Source organism: Scyliorhinus canicula, chromosome 16 (genome assembly GCF_902713615.1).
Source record: "Scyliorhinus canicula chromosome 16, sScyCan1.1, whole genome shotgun sequence".
Taxonomy (NCBI): Eukaryota; Metazoa; Chordata; class Chondrichthyes; order Carcharhiniformes; family Scyliorhinidae; genus Scyliorhinus; species Scyliorhinus canicula.
Genome location: NC_052161.1, coordinates 16,235,391 through 16,248,318, shown reverse-complemented (window position 1 = coordinate 16,248,318; position 12,928 = coordinate 16,235,391). Strand labels below are relative to the sequence as shown.

Sequence of the window (12,928 nt, the reverse complement as noted above, 5' to 3'; positions counted from 1 at the left end):
AGGATAATGGGAGTTTGGAACTCGCTGCCTGAAAGCGTGTTGTAGCAGAGACCCTCATAACATTGAAGAAGTATTTACATGTGCACTTGCAATCCCAAGGCAAGAGTCAAGTGCTAGAAAATAGGATTAGAAAAATTAGGTGTTTTTTGACCGGAGCAGACTTGATGGACTGAAGGGTATTTTCTGAAGGACCCTATAACTAAAGCTACAGCTTCGGTAGCATAAACCTTGCCCAACGATCTCGGTAAATCCCAGGATCTATTATGCTTGATAAGCTGCATTGTCCTTCCACCTTTGTGCATAATTGTAATCAGAACATGTCAGGTTTGTGCATGAACACCCCCAGGTAGCTTTGTCCTTGCTTAAAAGTGTACAATTGAACCTTTCTTGTCTTCCCTCATTCTCCCTATCAAATTGTATTACCTCACATGGCTTGCATTAAGTTTCATCTGGCATTGTCCAATCATCCCATCCCTCTATTATTAAAGTCTGCTATTATATTCTACTCTGTTTAATACACTTCTAAGTTTTGTGTAATCTACAAATTTCATAATTATATTTCTGAAATGATATAATTATATCCTGCGCCTCCATAACAGCAGGATAGTCATGAACTCTAAAGAATACCATTCTCTACCTCCCTTTCGTCCTATGTCCCATGCCCCACAACTCTGTGTTCTATCCTGCAGCACATTTTGTATCCATGCTGCTGCTGTTCCTGTTATCTCAGGGGACTCCGCTTTGCTGACAAGCCGAACATGTGGAACTGTATCGAGCACATTTTGAAAGTTTACGTACAGAACACCTTTGTACTGCTTTCATCTACCTTCCATATTTTCTCAACAAAAACTCAATTGAATTAGCCAAACATGATTTGCCCGTAACAAATTCATGCTAGTCCTCCTTTATTAGCCCATGCTTGCCCAATGGCTATTCATTTAGTCCCAAATCTTTGCTTCTAAAAGCTTCTGCCAGGTTCATCCTCTTTCTTTTGAACAAGGATGTAACATTTTGTAATCCACCAGTCCTTTAGATTTATCCCTGTATCCAAGAAATGTTTGAATGCAGTGACCAGTACTCCCACAATTTCTAACCGTACTTTCTTCGGTAAGTTAGGGTGTATCGATCGGCAACGGGTGATTGATCCACTTTAACTACTACCGGTCTTGCGAATATCTTCTCTTTATTTTTACCTCATGCAGTAACCTGACATATTCCTTGTTTATGATGATTTTGGCTCCTTCATTGTAAGTCCTTATTTAGCACCTCAGCCACGTGTTCTGCGTTTTCTGATAGGTTTCCACATTGGTCCCTAACAACCTCACCTCAGCTATGGCAACCCTTTTAATGCTAAGACCTTTAGGTTCCCTTTCATGTTATCTGCAAATGCAATCTCACACTGGTTCTTTACCTCTCTTATTTCCTTTTTAAGTTTTCCTTTGTAATTTTTATATTCACCCTGACACTCCTTTGACATTATGTCAATTTGATAATACATAGACCCACTTTTCCCACTTCATCCTAACTCCTTCACCACCAGGGAACTCCGGCTGTCGACACCCTCCTTCCGCTCCCCCCAGGAATGTACCTAAACTGTACTGAGAAGGGTCAGATCTTATTAGATCCTCGTAGAGATCCATAACCTTAAAAGAAAGTCGGCTCCAACAGAAGGGGCTGATGAACAACATTTTACTATTTAAAACTTTTATTGTGTTCCGATCAGAACTCTTTTTCTCAATCCTCAGTTTGACACTCAGTTTTGAATTCAAAAGGGAGGTTTATAATTAACTGTGTGATGATTGGAAGATTTTGGGAATATTGGCTTCTTAATATTGGGACAAGTTCAGAGTTAAGAGCCTGGGTGTTTTTAGCAGATGACATTGATGAAGGAATGTGTTTATCAGTCTGGGCTAATGCACAGTGGTTTGACTGGGGAAGTCCCTTGGGAGTTAATGTGCATTTTCAGCCTGCAGAGATTGTGTTGCTCAGCTTGGGGAGATGAGGCCATTGCTGGATGGAGCTCAGAGAGGCAATGAGTTCAGGGAAGCTTTGAGAGAGAGGAGCTGAGTTCTGATCTGACTGACTCTGAGTCCACAATTCTTTCCAAGTAGGAGAGTTAGAAAAAAAAGAGTAATAATATTTTAAAGCAGAGTAGTCTTGCCTGAAGACAAGGAAGAGGCTGAAGCAACCTACTTGAAGCAGCTATTTGAAGATATTCAGCCAGAGTCTGAAGGTGTTCCAACTGGAGCATTAAAACAAGCATTACTTTCTGCCCTGCTAACTTTAAGCTGGATTAAGTGGTGTATGTTTCTTTTCTTGTTGTTTAATGGTAAATTTTATAGCTGTGTTAAGGGGTAATTGTAAACTTGTTTTTGGGTGTGAAGTTAAAAGTTTAATATTGTATTCATAATACAGTTTTGCTTTAGAAATACCAAAGCCCTATTTTTTCGTGCAATTACTCCTGGAGAGAGTCATTCTTTCTATGAGGTCTTAAAATAAACTAAAATATTGGGGTTTCGGTCCCAGCCAGTATTGGGGTTTGAACTGGGTTTATAAGAATGAATGGTGATCTTGTTGAAACATAAGACTCTGAGGGGATTTGGCAGCGAGTATAACAGAAGGATGCTTCTTCTTGTGGGGGAGGCATAGTTTAAGAATAAGAGGTCTCTCTTTTAAGATGGAGATGGGTTTCCTGGCGGTGCGGGGTGGTTTCAATGAGAAATCCCATTGACGAGCGGAGGGAGTAGAGAACCAGTAAATGGCAAGGCCAAATTGTCGTTAGCAGCAGCAATGGAGCGGACTCCTGGCCTCTGTGTCTCTCTGAAATGCAGCCCATATCCTTCACAAATGCAACATCGTAGCTGTACATTTTTCAAAACGTCTAGCTGCTGACATTATAAAAGAATGTATGTCGAGCTGATTAATATTTTATACAACACATCTTCATAACGCATGTAATAATTAAATAAAAATCAACATAAATTCAGCATGCAATAACAGAGAAATGCTCTCCTCCATATTGATCCTTTATAATAATAGTGAATTTGATGATTATCAATGCTGTTACAAGATCATCATTTATCATAGATTATAGACCATAGAATTTACAGTACAGAAGGAGGCCATTCGGCCCATCAAGTCTGCACCGGCTCTTGGAAAGAGCACCCTACCCAGGCCCACATCTCCACCCTATCGCCATAACCCAATAACCCCACCCAACACTAAGGGCAATTTTAGATACTAAGGGCAATTTAGCATGGCCAATCCACCTAACCTGCACATCTTTGGACTGTGGGAGAAAACCGGAGCACCCGGAGGAAACCCACGCACACACAGGGAGAACGTGCAGATTCCGCACAGACCCAAGCTGGGAATCGAACCTGGGACCCTGGAGCTATGAAGCAATTGTGCTAACCACATGCCACCAAAGAAAATTCCATGGTTGAAGCAGCACCTGAAAACCCCTAAGCTAAATAAAACATTGATGCAAAGTGCCAACTGGTATCTTTACACACAATTTCTCCTGATTGTGGAACTGTCTGTTGTGAAATAGACCACTTATATTAAATGCAGAGTACATAATTATTACTTGGTGAACCAGCATTGATGGGATATGCACATTTTACCTTTTGAATAGAAAGAACTTGTTTGAATGAAAAGGGAAAAAATGCAGAAACAAATTTAAGAAAGGACAGGTAATGTTTTACAGCGACAGAGAATGTTGGAAATACCCAGCTCGTCACACAGTATTAGTGAGAGACAGAAAGGTCATTGACCTAAAATGTTGGGCAGCATTTACCGGCTTGTCACGCCGGCAGGAAATTCCGGTCCCGCGCCAGTGCACGGGTTTCCCGGCGATGAGGGGTTGACAACGGCGGGATCGGTCGAAAAACACGTGGCGGGGTAGTCGGTAAATCCCGCCCGTTAACCCTGATTCTCTCTCCACAAACGGTACTTGACCTGCTGAGCTTTCCCAGCATTTTCGGTTTTTATTTCATATTTCCGCACCTGCAGTATTTGATTTTGGAGAAATGTTATAACCGGTTTCTGTATTTCTAGTTGTGGGCAGATCGGTGGTGATTCACAAGAAAGGGCCTCAGAAAACCTTGATGGATTGTGCTGACATTGTCGCTGAATATCCTGTGAAATCACTTACTTTCCTAAAAGTGGACCCATTCAACAGGTAAGAATTGAACTAAAATGGAAAGGTTGGAATACGTTACATGGTACAAAGTATTGTATTACGTAGTGTTTACACCACAGAAATAAGTCACTGGGTCCAATAGGACCATGCTTATGTTCATATGAACCTGCCTTCAATCTTCTTTGTCTAACGTCATCATCATATCCTTCTACTAATTTCTCCCCCCACCCCGAGTTTATCTAACTTATCCTTATAGGCAATGAATGTCGTCACCTCAACTTGCGAGCATGTTCCCCATTCTTCCCATTTTCTGGACAAAGAAGCTTTTTCTGAATTCCTTGTTGGATTTATTGGTCATTATCTTGTATTTATTGCTTATTGTTCTGTTCTGCCCCGCAAGTGAAAATACCTTTTCTGTGTCTACCCTATGGAATCGTTCATTAATTGTAAAAACCTTGCCAATCTGCCTAACCTGCACATCTTTGGACTGTGGGAGGAAACCGGAGCACCCGGAGGAAACCCCACTCAGACACAGGGGGGAAAGTGCAAACTCCACACAGTCACCTGAGGCCAGAATTGAACCCGGGCCCCTGAAGCTGCAGTGCTAACCACTGTTCTACAGTCCCGCCCTTGTACATTGTCACAGTTCCCATCTGTATTATTATAGTTTGTCCACAAATTCTGAGATTGTAGTTTGTATTCCTGAGTCCAAATGACTTGTGTAATAACAGTGGCCACTTGACCAATTCTTATAGAAAGCCACTTCCTACTTTTAACCTGTTGTGAGTAACTGCCTCTAAATCCATTTCTCGCTTTTCTGTTTTGTAGCCAGCTATCCATTTTGCTACTTGTTATCTGACCCCATGTGGTGTCATCGTAAGCAAATATGGTATCTTATCAAAGACCTTTTGGAAATCAAATATATTGGGCAGGGTTCTCTGTGTCCCCCAGCCACGTGTTTATCGGTGGCACGCCGTTCGCTAGTGGCGGGATTCTCTCTTCCCGTCGCTTGTCAGTGGGATTTCCCAATAAAGCCACCACATGCCGCCTGGAAATTCCTGAAGGTGGGGGTGTTGCGCAGTGGCAAAGAGAATTCCAAAGGCCGGAAAATTCCGCCATTGTATCTATTGCATTATCCATATCTAACTTTTCAAACATGAACTTCTCTAAAATCTGCACTCACTACTTTTTATTATGATGTGAAGATGCCGGTGTTGGACTGGGGTGAGCACAGTAAGAAGTCTTACAACACCAGGTTAAAGTCCAACAGGTTTGTTTCAAATCACTAGCTTTCGGAGCCATGCTCCTTCCTCAGGTGAATGAAGAGGTAGGTTCCAGAAACATATATATTGACAAAGTCAAAGATGCCAGACAATGGTTAGAATGCGAGCATTTGCAGGTGTTTAAGTCTTTACAGATCCAGAGATAGGGGTAATCCCAGGTTAAAGAGGTGTGAATTGTCTCAAGCCAGGACAGATGGTAGGATTTCGCAAACCCAGGCCAGATGGTGGGGGGTGAATGTAATGCAACATGAATCCCAGGTCCCGGTTGAGGCCGTACTCATGTGCGGAACTTGGCTATAAGTTTCTGCTCAGCGATTCTGCGTTGTCGCGCGTCCTGAAGGCCGCCTTGGAGAACGCTTACCCAGAGATCAGAGGCTGAATGCCCTTGACTGAAAAAGTGTTCCCCGACTGGAAGGGAACATTCCTGCCTGGTGATTCTCGCGCGATGTCCGTTCATTCGTTTTCGCAGTGTCTGCATGGTCTCGCCAATGTACCACGCTTCGGGACATTCTTTCCTGCAGCGTATGAGGTAGACAACGTTGGCGAGTCGCACGAGTATGTACCGCGAACCTGGTGGGTGTTGTTCTCACGTGTAATGGTGGTATCCATGTCGATGATCTGGCATGTCTTGCAGAGATTTCCGTGGCAGGGTTATGTGGTGTCGTGGTCGCTGTTCTGAAGGCTGGGTAGTTTGCTGCAAACAATGGTTTGTTTGAGGTTGCGCGGTTGTTTGAAGGCAAGTAGTGGGGGTATGGGGATGACCTTGGCAAGATATTCATCTTCATCGATGATGTCTTGAAGGCTGCGAAGAAGATGTCGTAGTTTCCCGCTCCGCTCCGTAGTACTTCCCCGGAGCGGAGAAACTACGACATCTTCTTCGCAGCCAACTGTCCTAGCTTGAGACAATTCACACCTCTTTAACCTGGGGTTACCCCTATCTCTGGATCTGTAAAGATTCAATTACCTGCAAATGCTCAACATTCTAAGCATTGTCTGACATCTTTGAATTTGTCTATATATATGTTTCTGGAACATACCTCTTCATTCACCTGAGGAAGGAGCAGTGCTCCGAAAGCTAGTGTTTGAAACAAACATGTTGGACTTTAACCTGGTGTTGTAAGACTTCTATCTTGTATTGAGGTTTTTGTTACATTAGGCATGATCAAACACCATGCTGCGCCCGAAAAGCAGCTCGGTGCGGCGCAGCGTGGCTGACAGAAGCAAGGAGACCCTGCTCCCAGGATCTACCCAGCTCACAACGCCTCACGAGATTGAGGGCGGGATGACTTTTTTGAAAATCTGCATATTAAAGTGAGACAGCTAGTCTCACTTTAATATGCCGACTCCTGAGTTACCCGAGGCGTGGGATCAATCTCCCTTTGCCTTGGAGATGTCGGGTGAGCGCCGTGCAGTACTTGTCTTTTTGAAGAAAAACACCTTTTTTTTTTGTTGAGGTTTTTTATTTAACACAAATTTGTAACAGTTACAGAGCGAAAAATGGCCCTGTGCAAAGAGCCTTAACATAGTGAAAACGAACAGTGGGAAAGAATAAACATGTTAATAAGTGTTGAAGCCAAAGATCCTTCCATAAGGCACTTTCCCTGCCAGCTCTGTTTGCCCATGCCACACGTGTTCAACTAAACTAACGTGGCCCTAACCCTCTTCCCCCTCCCTGCCCCCCTCCGCCTGGTCTCCCCTACTCCCCCAGGCCTGACCTGCCAGGTCAGCCCTGCGCTTGGCCCTAGCCCGCCCCGCCCCCCCTCCGATCTCCCTGGTGCCCCCTGACCTACGCTAGTCACACTGACCCCTGCCCTTGGCGCCTACCTGTCTCCCGTCCCAGCGCTCAGGCCCTCCCCCCACACGCCAGGGACCCATTAACCTAATTGTATCCCACCGAGCCCTTTCAAGTCCCGTGACTAGCCCCTAGCCCATCCCCCTATCAGAGGCCCCAATCTCGCACCAAAAGGTACCAAGCACAGGCCCCCCCCCCCCCCCCCCATTGCAATCCCCCCCCCCCATTGCAATCCCCCCAAAGGACCCTAAACAGTGCGCCCTCCAGCCCCCACTCTCTGTCCAGGCTGAAAACAATCTTGGATAAAACATTACAGTACAGGATAGTTTAACAAACCGCCGCCACACAAAATGTCTGAAAGCCCCGAGTCCTTTAGTTCCAGTCCAGCTTCTTTTTTTTAGTAAAAGTCCTAATCAGAGCAATTTTAAGTTAACAGGCCGCCGCCACTGTACAGCACTGAAAGAACTCAGTGCCCATTAGTTCAAGTCCAGCTTCTTGTCTTTAATAAAGGTCCAAACCTGTTCTGGTGTCTCAAAGTAGTAGTGGAGTTCCTCAAACGTAACCCAAAGCTTTGCAGGATATAGCATTCCAAACCTCACCTCCTTTTTGTAGAGGGCTGCCTTTACCTTGATGAATCCTGCACGCCTCTTGGCCAGCTCCGTTCCCAAGTCCTGGTAAATGCGCACCTCGCAGTTCTCCCATCTGCTGCTCCTCTCCGCCTTGGCCCATCGCAGCACACGTTCCCTGTCAGCAAGCCGGTGAAAGCGGACCACCAAGCCCCTCGGTCGGTCGCCCGTCCTGGGCTTCCTTGCGGGGGCTCTATGTGCCCCATCCAACTCCAGGGGTTGAGGGAAGGCCTCCGGTCCCATCAGCGCCTCAAGCATACCCGTCACGTATGCGCCCACATCAGACCCCTCGCAGCCCTCGGGGAGGCCAACGATTCGTAAATTCTGCCTCCTGGCTCTGTTCCCCAGCTCTTCAAGTTGTTCCTGCATCCTCCTCTGATGGGCGTTCATCTCCTCCACCTCGTGCTCCAGCTCCGTTACCGTGCCTTCCTGACTGGAGAGCTTCGCCTCGACCTCCCTGAGCGCCTTCCCTTGGGCCGCCTGTGTCTCGACCATTCGGTCCATCACCGCTCTCATCGGGTCCAGCGTGTCCCTCCTCAGCTCGGCGAAGCAGTTCTTGAAAAACTCCATCTGCTCCTCCCTTGGCCAGTGAGCCTCCGCTCCCCGGTCCCCGCCGTCCGCCATGCTTGGCCGCCCGGCCTGGGTTCCCCGCTGCTCCCACTTCGATCCTTGCCGCTCCACTCCGAAGAAAAACACCTTTAACCACAAGGCAATGAAGCAGTGGTCAGCACGTAATGTCCTCGAGGCCCTCAGGGAAAAGGAGACTGTGGAGGACGTTGAATGGTTCCCTGAGCAGATTGTCAGAGTCATCTGGCAGAACGCCTCATCACCAGAACTTACAAACAAGCACCAAGACCCAGCTTGGCTGGTAGTGAGAAGGGCCCTCCCCGTCAGATTCTTCATGTACACCCGAAGGCTCAGCACCATTGCACGCTGCCCTCGGAGTGGCTGTGGGGGAAATGAGATGGTCACCCACCTCCTTGTGGAATGTGCCTTTGCAAAGAAGGTCTGGAGAGAGATACAGTGGTATCTGTCAAGGTTCATCCTGAGCAGCTCTGTGACACAGGACTCTGTGCTCTACGGACTGTTTCCAGGGAGACACACAGAAACAAACATCAACTGCTGCTGGAAGGTCATCAACTCGGTGAAAGACGCTCTTTGGTCTGCCCGAAACTTGCTGATCTTCCAGTGCAAAGAATTGTCCTCGACCGAATGTTGCAGACTGGCACATTCCAAGGTCCAGGACTACGTGCTGAGGGACGCACTCAAGCTTGGGGCAGCTGCCGCCAAGGCGCAATGGGGAAAGACCACTGTGTAAGGTCTTACCAGCAAATGTACACCGAGGGGTCGGTAACAGTGTAAAACCCCTCGGCCCGGGTCTTCAATACTCCAATGTATAAAAGAAACAAGTAAGAAGTCTTACAACACCAGGTTAAAGTCCAACAGGTTTGTTTCAAACACGAGCTTTCGGAGCACGGCTCCTTCTTCACCTGAAGAAGGAGCCGTGCTCCGAAAGCTCGTGTTTGAAACAAACCTGTTGGACTTTAACCTGGTGTTGTAAGACTTCTTACTGTGCTCACCCCAGTCCAACGCCGGAATCTCCACACCATAAAAGAAACAAGACAATGTCAATATTTAAGAAAAACTGTAACATAAAGAAGGATATGTGTGTAATGTCATCCCAATTGAATGGAAGAAAGACAAGTGAATGTGTAACTTTGATGGAAATGTACAGTCAAGACAATTTGAAATGTTCTGTAATGTTTATTAGAGATTTTTTGAATAAAGTATATTTTTTGGAAAAACAACTTGTCTCCACTAATGGGGACCAGACGGAACGGCATTCCTGGGCGTCTCCCAGGGAATTGGAGGGCCCCCAGGTGCATGCCCTGTGGGCAGGGTGATACCCTGGCACTGCTGGTGCCACATGGACACCCTGGCAGTGGCACCCTGGCAGTGTCACCTGGGTGCCAACCTGTCACTGCCAATCTGCCCAGGTGGCACTGCGAGATGCAAGGAGCTGGCCTTTTTTGTGCTCTGGCTATTGGGCTTGGGGTGGCCTGCGAGGGTTTTGGGAGGTTGAGGGATCTGGGGACCCTCCCATAGTGCGTTGGGGCTTTTAAAAAATTCATTTACGGGATGTGGGCATCGCTGGTTTGGCCAGTATTTATTGCCCATCCAGAGTTGCCGTTCAGAAGGTGGTGGTGAGTTGCCTTCTTGAACCACTGCAGTCCTTCAGGCATAGGTATACCCACTGTGCTGTTGGGGGGGGGGGGGTCCCCAGGATTTTGATCCAGCAACAGTGAAGGAACGGCGATATATTGTCAAGTTAGGATGGTGAGTGACTTGGAGCGGAATCTCCAGGTGGTGGGGTTCCCAAGTATCTGCTGCTCCTGTCCTTCTAGGTGGTAGTGGTCATGGGTTTTGGAAGGTGCTGACTAAGGAACCTTGGTGAGTTACTGCAGTGCATCTTGTAGCTGTTACACAAGGCTGCCACGTTTTGTCAGGGTTGGAGGGTTTGAATGTTTGTGGAAGGAGGAGCAATCAAGTGGGCTGTTTTGTTCTGGATGGTATTGAGCTTCTTGAGTGTTGCTGGAGCTGCACTCATCCAGGCAAGTGGAGAGTATTTCATTACACTCCTGATTTGTGCCTTGTAGATGGTTGACAGGCTTTGGGGGGGTCAGGAGGTGAGTTACTCACCGTAGGATTCCTCGCCTTTGACCTGCCCTGGTAGCCACAGTGTTAATGTGGCTAGTCCAGTTTAGTTTCTGATCAATGGTAACCCCCAGGATGTTGATTGTGGGGGATTCAGCGATGGTAATGCCATTGAATGTCAAGGGGCAATGGTTAGATCCACTCTTATAGAATATGGTCATTGTGTGGCGCGAATGTAACTTGCCACTTGTCAGCCCAAGCCTGGATATTGTCCAGGTCTTGTTGCATTTGGACATGGATTTCTTCATTATCGGAGGAGTCGCGAATGATGCTGAACATTGTGCAGTCATCCGCAAACATCCCCACTTCTGACCTTCTGATGGATGACAGATCATTGATGAAGCAGCTGAAGATGGTGGGGCCGAGGACACTACCCTGAAGAACTACTGCAGTGATGTACTGGAGCTGAGATGATTGACCTCCAACGACCACGACCATCTTCCTTTATGAGATGGCTGATCACGCCTTCCATGCAAGAAGCTCTGCAGTCTGTTCTTTGTGCAGGGAGATGGTCCTCAATCTGGTTTTCGACCTCTCCATTTTGCTGTGGGAAATTTGTCCTGCAGAAAGGTAACTGAATTGACTGTCAGCTTTCATAGATTCATAAAATACCGACAGTGCAGAAGGAGCCAATCAGCCCATCGACCCACTCCGTACCTAGGTCAACTACCCTCACCCCACCCCGTAACCCTACCCTACCTTTCTGACACTAAGGAGCAAATTAGGATGGCCAATCCACTGAACCTGGACATCTTTGGACTGTGGGAGGAAACCGGAGCACCCGGAGGAACCCCACACAGACACGAGGAGAGTGTGAAAACTCCACACAGACAGTGACCAGAGGTAAGTATCCATGATTCCTGTGCTAAGCCCTCCCCAGTAATGGAAGATCCCATGAGGTGGGGTTCTTAAAGTAGCTGGCAGACAATCAGTGCTGATGTCCCATTTGCTGGTTGCGTGTGACATCCCTGTGGAGTCTAACCCTTGGACTGACTGATGAGAGAGGGAATTTGGAGTGAGAAGGTTCACTTACCTTGGCGGAGAAGATCAAATCATTCATTCTTTTTTGTCACTGCAGGGCAGTCCTTTTTTGTGGGCCATGGTGCTCTCCTCCCAGGCCAGTGTTATCAGGATGGTTGACCTTCATGCTCCAATCTCAAGGAAAGGGGACCTCCCGCCTTTCCAGGGTGGCCTGGGGGAGTTTCTCCAGGGTGGCTCCATTGAACCATGGAGCAGAAGGTTTCTTTTGGCCACCATCCTAATTTAGACCTTCAGCTGACACCTGGCCTGCAGTGAGTGAAAGTGTGTTTGGGTGCCCTTTATGTAAGGCGTCAGGACCTTTGACCCCATGAGATTATGATGGGACGAGCAAATCCCTGTCTGTCCCGCCTTGGGATTTGACAAGCTCCTCACTGATGCATAACAAAATGAGCTGAAAAGTGGAAGGGCTGGCGTGGAAATCCATCCAGCAAGAATTACTTTGATATTCTCACCCGCCACTGTGCTTGTCTCCAGAGTGGAAAATTCTGCCCAATTATTTTATTTTTAATTGTCCTTCTGCTTTCTGTGTGGCGTGAATATACCACATTGTGCTTTACCCAATTTCTATTCCTGATTTATTTATAATGAAACCAACATTACTAAACTGAAAAAGTCAAAAATAGTACTCATAAAATGGCAGCACCAGTTCAATAAATGTTAGTTTTGCTTGGTTCCCCGAATAAGTTCTAATTAATGTCAGCCAGTGGGGAGATTGGTTTTGTAGCAGATGGTGTATTTATTGCCATGCAGATGTTTACACATTTGCTTTCATGCATTGATATTAATTTTTTATGAACACTTAATATATTAAACGTGCTTAACACCATATGGTGCGGGAGATTGAACCGCCCCACTAGTTGTGGGCACAACAATTTGCATTGAGCAGAGGGAAATATCCTAAGGATCTTCACAGAGGTATAATCAATCCAAAATGGTTGTGGATCCAAAGAGAGAAATATTAAGAAGAGCAACAAAAAGCTTTGTTGGCCAAGTGGGCTGGACAGCTGGTTTGTGATGCAGAGCTAGGCCAGCAGCGTGGGTTCAGTCCCCGTACTGGCTAAGGTTATTCATGAAGGCCCTACCTTCTCAATCTTGCCCCTCGCCTGAGGTCTGGGTGACCCTCAGGTTAAATTACCTCCACTCACCTCCCACCCTCGTAGGGGAATGCTGTCTGTGGTCATCTGGGACTATGGTGACTTTACCTTACCTAAAGGAGAAATAAGAGGTGCTGAGGCAAAATGGTTAGGGACAAAATTCCAGAGAATGAGATCCATGCATCTGAAGGCACAGTTGTCAATGGCGGGTTGAAGAGATGGCAGAATAAGCA

At 46.7% G+C, this 12,928-nt stretch overlaps 1 protein-coding gene across 1 annotated transcript in view; it reads left to right on the top strand.

Annotated features, from left to right (window-relative positions):
- The window catches only part of cusr (Copper-only SOD repeat protein), a 148,261-nt gene that overhangs the window by 108,381 nt on the left and 26,952 nt on the right, over positions 1-12,928 (top strand). The window contains exon 7 of the mRNA XM_038822235.1: positions 4,060-4,183. Coding sequence (XP_038678163.1) covers positions 4,060-4,183 — 124 coding nt within the window. The remainder of the gene's footprint in view (positions 1-4,059; positions 4,184-12,928) is intronic.